General features: G+C 45.6%; 1 protein-coding gene across 1 annotated transcript in view; it reads left to right on the top strand.

Annotated features, from left to right (window-relative positions):
- Positions 1–7282: 7282 nt before the first annotated feature.
- LOC149340702 (uncharacterized) overlaps positions 7283–12101 on the top strand; it is a 38757-nt gene continuing 33938 nt past the window's right edge. The window contains exon 1 of the mRNA XM_089549532.1: positions 7283–7799. Coding sequence (XP_089405658.1) covers positions 7798–7799 — 2 coding nt within the window. The 5' untranslated portion in view covers positions 7283–7797. The remainder of the gene's footprint in view (positions 7800–12101) is intronic.

The following is a 12101-nucleotide window of genomic DNA, read 5'->3' as shown; positions in this document are numbered from 1 at the left end:
TAAACACCGGAATTACTAGTGCATTGTGCCAATCTTGTGGTACACAATGGGTGTGCAAAGATTTTTGAAAAATAAGTATAAGGTATCTCGACGCCCACTCGGCATATCTTCGGAGAAACTGGGTTGGTATGTTGTCTGGTCCAGTGGCCTTCTTAGCATCCAAATTGAGGAGCTGCTGAAATACACCCTCCTGCGTAATTATAACGTCATTCATTTGGCTAGGCAACAGGTGTTCTGCACTAACGTCTATGTCATCTTGGGTTGCAGTGAATACCGACTGGAAAAAGTGATTAAAGTAATCTACTATATGCTCCTTCTTTATCAGTACCTTATTTTCGTGCTTAATCTCCTGTATTCTCTCCTTCCTATCACTAAAGTATCGCCAGAACTTTTGCGGCGACGTTTTGAGGAAGCGGCGCAGCGTTTCATCGAAGAACTTTTTTTTAGCTTCTTTCAGCGCTTGCTTCAGCTCAGCACGAAGTCGCAAAATTGGGATACGTTTATTTTTCTTTTTACGTAGTCTTTTTATTTTACGTTTCATATGAATTATGTCCCTGGTGATCCAGGGGCTTCGGTGCTTCGTCTTTTTAACACGAGTTGGAATATATCTGTCAACGCAGTGTTGTATAATTTTCTTAAATTGCTGCCACAACTCTTCTACCGTTATGGAATCATAGACAGTTTCAAAATCATCAAAGGCAGATTCCAGGTAGTCAAGAATGGAGGTGTCGTCCGCTCGCCCATAATCTTTAACGCGCACAGGGATATAAGGCCTTGAGCACTCACTGGTTGCAAGTGGTATGGCAACAACAATCATCTTGTGGTCAGAGACACCATCTTCAACGTTAACAGTGTGTTCTTTTATGTTATTTGACAGGAACACCAAGTCCAATAATGACCGCGAATTTGGCGTTATTCTTGTATCTTCTTGCACAATTTGTTTTAGGTTATACGCGAACAAAATTTCTAATAGTTTCTCTCCGTTACACGAATCAGGACCAACACAACATAGCCGTTGCCAATTAATTTGTGGTAGGTTAAAATCGCCGGTCATTATTACTCTCGTGTTCGTTTTGACATTCGCACATAAAAAAGTGTCTAGTTCATCTAGGAACTCAGGTGAAGCAGAGGGTGCGCGGTACACAGCTCCGATAATGTAAGTAACGTTATAAAACTTTATCTTGCACCAAACTGTTTCAGCAACATTGCATTCCATTATTACTGCAGATAAAGAGTTTTTCACGATGATACAAACGCCCCCGCCACGTGTGTCCCTGTCTTTCCTAAACATTATATAGTCCGGAGGAACAATGCAGTCAGAAGATATATTGTTATTCAACCAGGTTTCTGTTATTATTACAACATGCGGACTTTGTGAAAGGAGCAAGTATTCTAATTCTGTAGTCTTATTTACAATGCTTCGCGCGTTGAGACTTAAAAGGCGTAGCTATATCTGCGATGTGTCCGACGCTGCACTCTTGATTGAGGTATCAAGGTGAGCTGGGCTGCCTGGTTCATCTGACTGGTGCTGTCTGGAATTACCAGCCTTATCTCCGCGGCCTGTAGACAGCAGACATCGTTCGTTTCGGCTGTGATCCCAGATATAGGTTTCATTGTTTACGCGAAGTTTATCATGAACAAGAAAGACCTTAGCCTTCTTAGCCCTGTCTGCAGCCGCACTGTCCCATAGTTTTCGGCGCACTTCTACAGTTTCTTTGGCATAGTCAGGGCTAATACGCCAAGAAGTTCCCTTCAGCTTTGTGCCTTTTTTCAGCAGACTCTCCTTTTCTCTGGAATCGTAAAATTTAAGAATAACTGGTCTACATTTCTCTGGTTGGGCTTTACCAAGGCGATGAATTCGCTCCACTGTGTCAACCTGCACGCCCATAGTTTTCTGAAATATATTTTCCACAACAAGTTCCTTCAGTTTAGATTCTGTTTCCGTTTCAGTGTCTGTTTCAGTTTCAGTGACGCCAAATACTAGTAAATTGTTACGTCGGCTTCGGTTCTCATAATCGATAAGCTTTGCAGCCTGCTGTTGGACTACTTCTTCTAGCTTACAAATCCTGTTATTCATAGCATCAAATGCATCAAGAAGGCCCTGCAAGTTGTCGGTTTTTGCGCTCACTGCAACAATTTCACCTTTGATGTCATCCATCTTACGCGCGAACGCAGCTTGGTTCTCAAGAATTTCTTCCAACTTCTCATTCACTTTTGGCCCGGGGTTCTGTTCAACGTCACCCGACAAAAGCAATAAGAGCACCGACCAGCAATCGCACAAAATTTCACAACACTTGCGGGGGCACGGCACGACTATCAAGAAGCGGTTGTCACTACAATAAGCAATGGTATTGCTCGGAACACTTGCCTGCAAAAGCAGTAGCGGATGCTTAGACATGTTGCTTGCCAGCCAAGTGCCGTGCCCTCTGAAGCAGTGGTCGCTGCGATGCTCCTTATGTACAGCGTCGAGTGATGACGTCACAGATGACGTACGGTAATCGAAGATCAGGCATTCCACGGTGTCATTGTCACGAGGCCCTCGGAAGAAGGCCAGTCGTTGACCGTTGCTGGTTGTGGTAGCAGTAAAAATCCACGGCAAAATCTGCAAAAGCAGTAGCGGATGCTTAGACATGTTGCTTGCCAGCCAAGTGCCGTGCCCTCTGAAGCAGTGGTCGCTGCGATGCTCCTTATGTACAGCGTCGAGTGATGACGTCACAGATGACGTACGGTAATCGAAGATCAGGCATTCCACGGTGTCATTGTCACGAGGCCCTCGGAAGAAGGCCAGTCGTTGACCGTTGCTGGTTGTGGTAGCAGTAAAAATCCACGGCAAAATCTGCAAAAGCAGTAGCGGATGCTTAGACATGTTGCTTGCCAGCCAAGTGCCGTGCCCTCTGAAGCAGTGGTCGCTGCGATGCTCCTTATGTACAGCGTCGAGTGATGACGTCACAGATGACGTACGGTAATCGAAGATCAGGCATTCCACGGTGTCATTGTCACGAGGCCCTCGGAAGAAGGCCAGTCGTTGACCGTTGCTGGTTGTGGTAGCAGTAAAAATCCACGGCAAAATCTGCAAAAGCAGTAGCGGATGCTTAGACATGTTGCTTGCCAGCCAAGTGCCGTGCCCTCTCATTGACATAACGCGTCAATTGACATAATCGTATTGACATAACGCGTGCAGCAGAGTTTGCGGTGGGCCACCAAGTAGGAGCTATGCAAACTTTTTCATCAAAGGCGACAGGCAGACATGTTTTCAACGACTTTTACCTCGTGTAGGAATAGAACACACGCCATCATGGAAGGTCAGTGAAATGCTCGCCACGTTCCAGGAGCCGTAATTCAAACTTAATACCCATGCAGGCATCTGATTGGTGCCGATACACACAGGCATTGATGGCAAAGAGTAGGTTCTAAGCGAGCGGAAAGCATTAGCGTGCAAAGACTACATTCGCTCGATTCAAATTCGCCATCTCGGTGGGCACATATGCTCCCTCATTCAACCCTTCGGTGCAATGCAGAAAAAGGCTCAGAGTCTCCGCACTTCGCTGAGGCGATGAAGAGCTGTGCTGTGTCTGGTATGTTCAATTCGCGGTGCTCCCACACTAGGCTTACAAAAGAGAAGGTGACTTTCGTTCATTATATTCTCACGACCAGAGGAGCCGTGAAGGTAGACGACGGGAAGAACCCAAGACTGGGAGCCTTCTTTTAATTATCGAGCCAGCTTCCACGACACAGAACAGAACAGCGCGCCACGAGAGCCCACCGCCGCTTCGTCGTCGTCTTCGACTCAGCGCGGAGGCCGCGCGGCGCGTTAGGCGCGTGGCAATATTCACAATTTCCACATAGATCACTTCGGTAGAGCGATGTTTAGTCATACCACTTCCGCACTGCTCTTGTTCTTCTGAAGAGCATGGAAATAAGGTCAAGGTAAACGAATGAGACTTGCGCGGCCGTTAAATCAATCACGAGACTCATCTGGAAGCCTGCCATGCGAGAGGCGCTGTGCGGTACCCAATCACCGACCTACACTAGGCAGACACGACGCTTTCGTCTCATCCTTTGCATATTGCGATCAGTCGCGCTGGCCTTTTTCCCAACCGACTTCGATTCGGCATGGTAAATCTCTCGGCAGAGCTTCTGCATTCAACTCAGTGTTCTTTTTTTTTCTTTTTTTTAAAGACGGGGCGAATTGAAAATGGATGGAAAGGCTGCGAAGTCTCGATTTCGGAGAACATCAGCAGTAAGCTATGCCGAAACTCCGAGTCCTTTCTCCGTGGAAGATTTTGTTTTCCCGCTGTTTTCGCCTTAATGCTAATGGGAATGCGCATTCCGTGACAGCAACGAAGGTTCATACTGAATTCTCTGGCCCGGTCCCCCGAAACGAGTAGACGGTATCGCAATGCTGAACTGATTAAAATACAACAGATATAGAACTGAAGGCATATCGAGTATAATCAGATAATCGCTCAGACGTACGCTTTTGATTAAATGCCCTCTAGTGACCAAGATAGATGTGGCTTAGCATGGCAGATGACTCTCGTGCTTGCAAAGTTTTCACAACCCTAACCCATATACAAACACTGAAAGAAACCGAACCAAAAATGGTAGTCTAGAGCTTCGTTGTAGAGAAGTGGGACTGCCTGCACCCCACCCTATCAAGTTGTGCGAATTTCGTTAAGTATCCCATGCATTTGTAAGACTGCGAGCTCGAAAACCCGTATCGTGTGCGTGAGAGCACGCGATATCGTCTCGCAGAGAGCACTTCGGCTCGGCGGCCGTATTTGGTAACAATTCTTTTATCACTTCATACTAATGCGCCCCTTCCATTGGTCTCAACCGGCTGTGACAGCATGGCTTATAGCTAATGAAGTAGTTGTGACTAAGAAAAGTGGGGCAAGACGATTAATCGAAAAGATGAGGTCTAAATTGGAAGCCCACGTAACGCCATATTCGCTGAATGTTCTGGTATTCCATTTATCCGTAATGTCAACGCCATAATGCCTTGTGCATATAGCCGAAAAGTTAAATCTTGTTCTCACTACCTCTTGTTCTACTTCCTCGTCACCACGAGAAGCAGTGTATCTTCTGGGAAAAATAGTAGCACAATTCCTTTATATTTTTCCTCATTTTGATTCATTTTGGTTTGCTCCATGAACTCAACAACCAAGTTAACCCGCTGTTACCAGACTCTGTCGGTAAACGCTTTCTATAAAACAAAAAATTGTGTAGGATAAAAAGGAAACTTCCATTACGTTATACTTGACTCCTTCGTGACACAGGGCAAACGCTCGAATGTGTGTTATCTAGACACAGCTATATTTCTCCTGAAGTACTTTAGTCATGGGTTGGCAATTACGTGCCATTGACCAGACTGTTAAAGAGAAAACTATTTAGGAAGTTCCTTGACAGGTTAAGACAGAACACGAGGGAGAGACCCGTGATCCGATGACTGCCGACCATGCGCCCAATGTTATCGCCACCCCTAAATTTTGCTGTGTGCTCAACAACTTAATTTTAATAAGCAACTTAATTTTCAAGACCTCGCCTGCTTTTCTGAGTACTAGTCGTCACAGCCACGTGGAAATTTCGAAAATATGTGCTGCATCATATTCGATTTCGCACTAAATTCTCCGGCCATTGTTTTGTAATAGGTGTCAAAGTCTAAAGTGCATAGATGACCGATAAAGAAGCGAAGGTAACGCGGCGCTAGAACTTAATTTTACTTCAAGAAAAAGGCAGGTCAATCTAGATCAAACAGCAAAAGGCAACCGCTAATCTGAGCTCCTACGATGGATTCTATCGGGTTATTGGGCGGCTATTGCGACTTTCTCTATGTGATCTCGCCTTGAAGTGTTTTTGTTTTCGCATTCGAAACTTTTACCAGGGCTGCAACAGGGGACAGTGAACAAAAAGAGCCGGAAGGACAAGCGCTAAAAGTTTCGAACATCAACCAACTAGCTCAAATCTCCATGGTGTTTTCGCATATTTCTGTTTCGTTGTTTCAATATCGCAATCTGAAGCCGTGTTTTGTGACCACTCGCATCCTGGTTCACTCACAGTCAGCAGTTGCCGCTTGGGACCTGAGGACTGAGAGCCAATAATAACATCGCTCGCATGCTCTGATATCGAAGGCGGTGCGGGCCAACGGCAAAAAAAAAAAAAAATCGAATGAGTAGAGCCTCCTCAAAATACTAGTCTGGCTCGGTTGACTTTAGTAGGCAATGTAAGTATCAGCACTTTTACGGTGAAGTATGCAATAAGTTTTTCTCCCTGGACTGCAAGTTTTGTATCGAGAAACGGAATTTACACGTTACTTTGTTACACTTAATGAAAATTTACAATGTACTCTCTTCAACGAGCTTACTGCTTTTCGAGTTCCTACTTGCGGCGATGAACTAAGTTCGCCCACCTTATAGCTCGGATATTGCGTTGTCGCACATCGGGGTCTATTCCCAAATGGAGGAACACACGCAGTGTTCACGCATCTAGTTTGACAAAGACGTCGCGTTTTCCAATGCAGTTCGTCGCTGATGTTGTTCTAGGACAAAAGAATTAGCCAACTTTCATTTCAATGCAGCGTGTTTTAATTCTATTAGTAAAAAAAAAAAGAGAAGGAACAGCCTAGGAAGCAAAACAAAGTTAAGATCCCGCGTAGTTAGAGCAAATCAATTTCACTGCTCCCGTGGGAAGTGTTCGTCTTGAACAGCTCGGACACCGTAGAGGAAACACATATCTTTCAACTGTGCGTACCAGGAAACACGCTTATCACAGGAAATACCGTGACGTATAACAATGGAAAGCAAATCAATCTCTCCGTGAGCTGCGCGTAGAGGCGAATGAAGGATCAGTAGTGCAAGCGGGTCGCCGACGAGCACAAAAACTAAAAGCAATACAGAATCGTCCGTCTCGCTGCTCCGCTCACGGTCTGTCGCGCCTGAGGAGAAGAACCGGGATGGCGCGCGGCTCGAACAGACGCACGCTGCCTTTTTCCTTTCTCTCTCTCTTTCTTTTTTGCCACCTCTCAACCAAAAATCTCTGACAGTAGGAGCCCCCTACGACAAGACGCAGCTTCTCTGCACCGGGGCTGACGAGATTCCGGGAGCACTGGGAGCAACTCTTTCCTCCTACTTTCTCTTCCTTCCAACGCGCCCCCTCACACTCCCGCCGGAACGACATGGGCGTCTCGCACCGCAACCTCCGGGCGCGCATCACCTTCTCCTCCCGCATCCTCCTCTCTTCTTCCCTCTGATCTCACGCTGCCAACCACGCCAAAGCTCCGGAGCGCCGCGCCGCGTTCAACAGAGAAGTCTTATCGGCGCGCGGACTCCGACGACGTGCAGTCGCTCTCCGAGCGGACGGTGCGCACGGAGCAGGAGAAACATCGCCTACTCTACTGAAAGCGCGTGATCCCTCCCGGCGTGCCGAGTGCTTTAATGTTCCGTCCCCTTTCCTACTCTCTCCGGACCCCGGCCGCGACTTACGAGAATCTGCTTACCTTTGCGAGTGTCTCAGCGTCCCCGAGCTAGCCTGTCCAGTGTCACGGTCCAACCTCGTGACGGACCCTGGTTTCTTTCCTGTGCGACTGCATCGTGGCATGCCGGGCGCTGCTCCCATCGTTCACTCTCGCCCTCTCTGTCGGATACTTGGAAGCTGCGTCGGCGGCCTAGAGTTGGCGCTCCCGGATTCCTCGGCCCCGTGTTAGATGTGCTGCCGTTTTGTTAACTCCGATCCGTAGTTCTCCAATACCTGCCCTCCTGGCAAAGTTTTGGGGAGACTTCACTGCACAGCTCGCCTGACATGTAAGTGAGGTTTCATGAGTTTGGGTAGAAAACAAAACTGAACAGCTGCAATTTTGCTTCTCTAGTCCGACGTGATTAAAAACGGGATGCACTTTCGACCACATGTAATTTTTTTTTTTTCAGTTTTCAGACTGTGAAAACTATTATTCGTTTTGGTAGTCATTACGAGCAAGGGTAAAGTTCGTGACGAAATGACTGCCATCTTGTTAAAAACGACGCGGAATACATTAGTTCCAAAACGTATGTTCTGAGCCTGCGCTCTTTTAGAAAGCTTGTTTGCATGTGAAATACGATAGCAGTCGTGGTCAGGACTGACCCCATACTTTTCTTTCAAAACTCTTCAAATTAGAGTATTTTTTTCTCAACCTTACTACCTTAGGGTGTCGTTCCAACAGTTTTCTCCACTAGCTCTTTTCTTTACCGTTTTCTCCAAAAGACAAACTACATGCCTACTTTGCCGACGGATAATTCGCACCGCTAGCTTGTCTTTATTAATTCCAACGTGGCTTCGGCCTAGATACATATACTTCTAGCTTCTAACTCTGCTTTGTAAGGATACATTATTGGCTAATGCAGAACTGTTGTGGTTTAGCTAATAGCGTATTTGTTCGTGTATTGCACGCACCCTATAATTTGGCTGTCAAAAAGGTTAATTTTTTTCCTAGACGAACAAAGGAACCTCATTCTTTTTGCGCATACTGTGCTGCTGATAATAGTGAATGGTAACACACACCCTGTTTATGAACTCCGGAACAGCTGAACAATAATGTAAAGTGCCATCTCTCGAATGTCAAGACTGCTTTACCTCACCCAAAGGGACGAACAGCCAGCACGAATGTTCCGCTATGAGTACGGGAACAGAAACCACGCCTGGACACAAACGGTTTCTCTGTTCGATAGGCTATATTGATGACTGTAACAACTTGCTGCGGTTGCGCCTCGCGCTGTATGCTGCGGGTTTTGTTAGAGTCAAGTTTAGTTGTTCTCTATTTGGACAACACGGTGGGCCGCTACGCTAGTTCTACTTGCAGGTTTAAGGAAAAAGTGATTGTCTGAGTTTCTGAGCACATAAAACACGCTGAAGAGTGCATTTTACTTTACGCTGGATGTGTTTCGCACTGGCTGGACTATTTATTTCACCTCCCTACTTTTTTGCCTAATTTAAATCGCTTAACCGAACGAATACTTTAGTTTGCATAAAGAACGTACCCCGAAGTTTCCAGATTTCTCTGAAGAAAAAGGGCGTTCATTATGCGTGGATTTACGGTATAATTGGCTTCATGCCAATTATTTCATTTCTGTGATGACTGCCGTGTACCTCACATCTCTCTAAGCGCAGAGTTCACGCTCAAGCACTTGCTTAATTTTCGCGAACGAATGCGAAAGGGGTTCATTATATTTTCTAGCCTCGTTTTCTTTCTACGGTTCTTCTTTATACGATATATTTGAACATTTTTATGAAGAGTACAGGAGAGTGCGTACTGTGCCTATATTTCAGGATTATGAACTACCCAGAAAGGCAAAGACACAAGGAAGGAGTCAGCTGGAACACAGCCTATAGATTTCCAGCCGAAACATTAATGCGAAAGTAGGCCTATATAGTATACACATAGTCTTGCCCTGCTACTTCCACCTTTGATGTGTCCTGCACTCTTCTGTCTTGTCTGTGTCTTTGTTTGCTAGTTCTATGAGTGGAATACTGACCACCAAACTAGCGTAACTAAACTTTCTGGTCTTTTTACGGCTTTAACTTTAGTACCAAAATATGAATTTCTCGTTTTATATCAAGGGATCTGTGTTTATTTAGTTCGACATAAACCGGTGTGCTGGAAGACGTGTTACGAAGACTGGAAAGCTCTTCCCGCGACTCAAGCAGATCTTCCTTTACGTCCATCGCTTGCGAATCCTATATGGGCAGGAGCCCAAAAGATGTCCCGTTATCCCGCACGCCTCATGTGCGTCCTAAGGTTATTCCAAGCAGCGAGCTGCCGTACAAACTGAATTCAGCCTGCATGACATCGCCAACTCTGGGCCCGTCCGTGATAACCCAAGCGCATCTTCATCCGGGTCTGCTGCGTTAGCCCAGCCGACAAACAGGACAGAATCTAGCCCAAAACACGACGGAATACTTAGTTGTTTTGTCCTAATGACCAATTTTTCTGTAGTATACTATTCTTTTTTTTGTAACACCGTACTATTTTTCTGTAGTTTTGTCATTACAAGGGAGAACACAATACTATATAAATACTGTTGGTTCGACAAAAAATCCTGTTCTTACTACAAGTTCATAGCCAAAAATGCTTTAAAATCGTCTGTTGTCAAGACAGGAAATTTTCTCGTGTGTGATGGTATGCCGGGTGGTATCTCATATGTCACATGGCGTCCGCAGAGACGACGGTCGATCACGATTTTTTCCGAAAGGACGAGGACAGCACGATCGCTGTGGCTACACTTTTATCGTCCCACGCACCTTTCCCATCTTCGATATGAAAGAAACTGCGCTCCCGAGTCGGAAAATGCCAGCACCCTATAGCTCATCTGCTTTTTATCTCAAAGTCAGGGAATCGCCTTTCCCGCTGCGGTGAAAGCATCAACCTTTGCATGCACGCATAGAAAGAAAGCAAGCCGCCAGCAAATCATTGACAGTGTAAAGGAAGAGGGGCAAAAACGGATATATAGATGAGCAGGGGTAGAGCATTACTGTCGTATCTCATTTCGTGGAGGCCGTACGTAAGGATCTATTCGGCGTAATGACAGAAACGAGAGTTTCCTTTGAATGCATGCAAGAAAAGCGTTGATTTTCATGCTTAGATTTAGGGAAGAAAATCATCACACCAGCTCTAATGGTTAGAAGGAACCAAGTTTCACCCGAAGCAAAAAATCATGAAATAAAATGAGACGAGTAATCAGACATTTTGAGTCGCCCGTTTGTCTTGAAGCAGTGAACGTCGAAGTTCTGCCTTTCACTTAAACAGGCAGCTTTTCAACTCTGTTGGTCTTGCACGATGTCTGGAAAAGTTCTACTAATTTATGCAAAGAGAGTGAGCTTCTACACTTTTATTTAAATACAAGGGCGCAATGAATTTATAACAGAGACATTTCGCTACCCTTTGAGCTTCTCCGTGACAAGTTTTCGTATAAAACACTCCGGGGAAGCGAACTCACCACAATTCGTTTCTGGGTAAGCTCTGGACAGAGGCGGGCTCCAGGCAAGAAAAGCATGAGCAGGCATGGCTCATATCTCCCGGTGAGAGGAAATCGAGATCTTGTGCCATGTCCAGCACCGAAGAAAGGAAGGAAGGTGGGAAAGGGCGTTTACGACCGAGACGCGAACTTACGGAAGGGTCTCGAGAACGGGGATTTCAGGCGAGTATGCGCTGCAGTGGGACGCTGGGAAGCACTTCAGGCTCAGGTAGTGCATAGGTAAAGGAGTTCCAGGGGTATATAGAAGCTACAGAACAATAATAACCGCTCATTGCGCACTAGGCACGACATTGTGAAAAAAGGCAAGGAAGAAGAAAAAATACGCAAGAAAATAAAACAGAAATACTTCATTGCAGAGGTTAAGTATAACGCTTCGGTATGAAGGAAATTGGGCCCTCATCCCTAAATAACTTCAAAATCAAGTTTATTCTCCGTCGACTGTTGTGCGTAGAAATAACTAATAGCTGAACAGTTATAACTAATAGCTGAAAACTCCTCTCCCGCAATCGTCACATGGCTGCCTGGGGGGCATGACGCGATGAATGAGGTGCATATAAATGCGTAACAAGAATCCATTATCGTGACTGACAGCACTGCTCTTGCGTAAATGATTTTCGCTACTAACCACTGCGGCTTTCGTTAGTCATCACCCCTGTGCTGTCAGTCTGAGAACAATTCAGAATCAAATTATTTTTTTCAGATGTGTAGTAATTTGTATAGATTGCATCCCAGGACACTACGTTATGTCACTTTCATGATGTGCTTGTGAGCTAGTTAATCATAAAACGTTTCTGCATGATTGATTCTGCTCCAATAATTACATTTTTGGTTGCATTAGATTGCATAACTACCCAGCCCCTGCCAGAGCCAACTCCAAAGGCTGCTTGACTAAAAATAAACTAATGAACGAATATTGGCCGCAAACTCTCTAGAATTCCTCATATAAGGGCGCTATTTATTCCGGCAACGCACGCCAGCTGGCCAGAAATAGTCGCCCACGTATCAGTACCGAACCTTGAGTGCCAACGAGAAAGGGTCTAACCAATCGTGAGCCACAATTGCGCAAAAGAGGTTTTGCGAGCGAACGCTTCGGAAAAT

This window comes from Amblyomma mixtum, chromosome 6 (genome assembly GCF_055824585.1).
Source record: "Amblyomma mixtum isolate Tamu chromosome 6, ASM5582458v1, whole genome shotgun sequence".
NCBI classification, from domain to species: domain Eukaryota; kingdom Metazoa; phylum Arthropoda; class Arachnida; order Ixodida; family Ixodidae; genus Amblyomma; species Amblyomma mixtum.
Note: the sequence above shows the minus strand (reverse complement) of the source record. Positions and strands in the feature narration are given on the sequence as shown.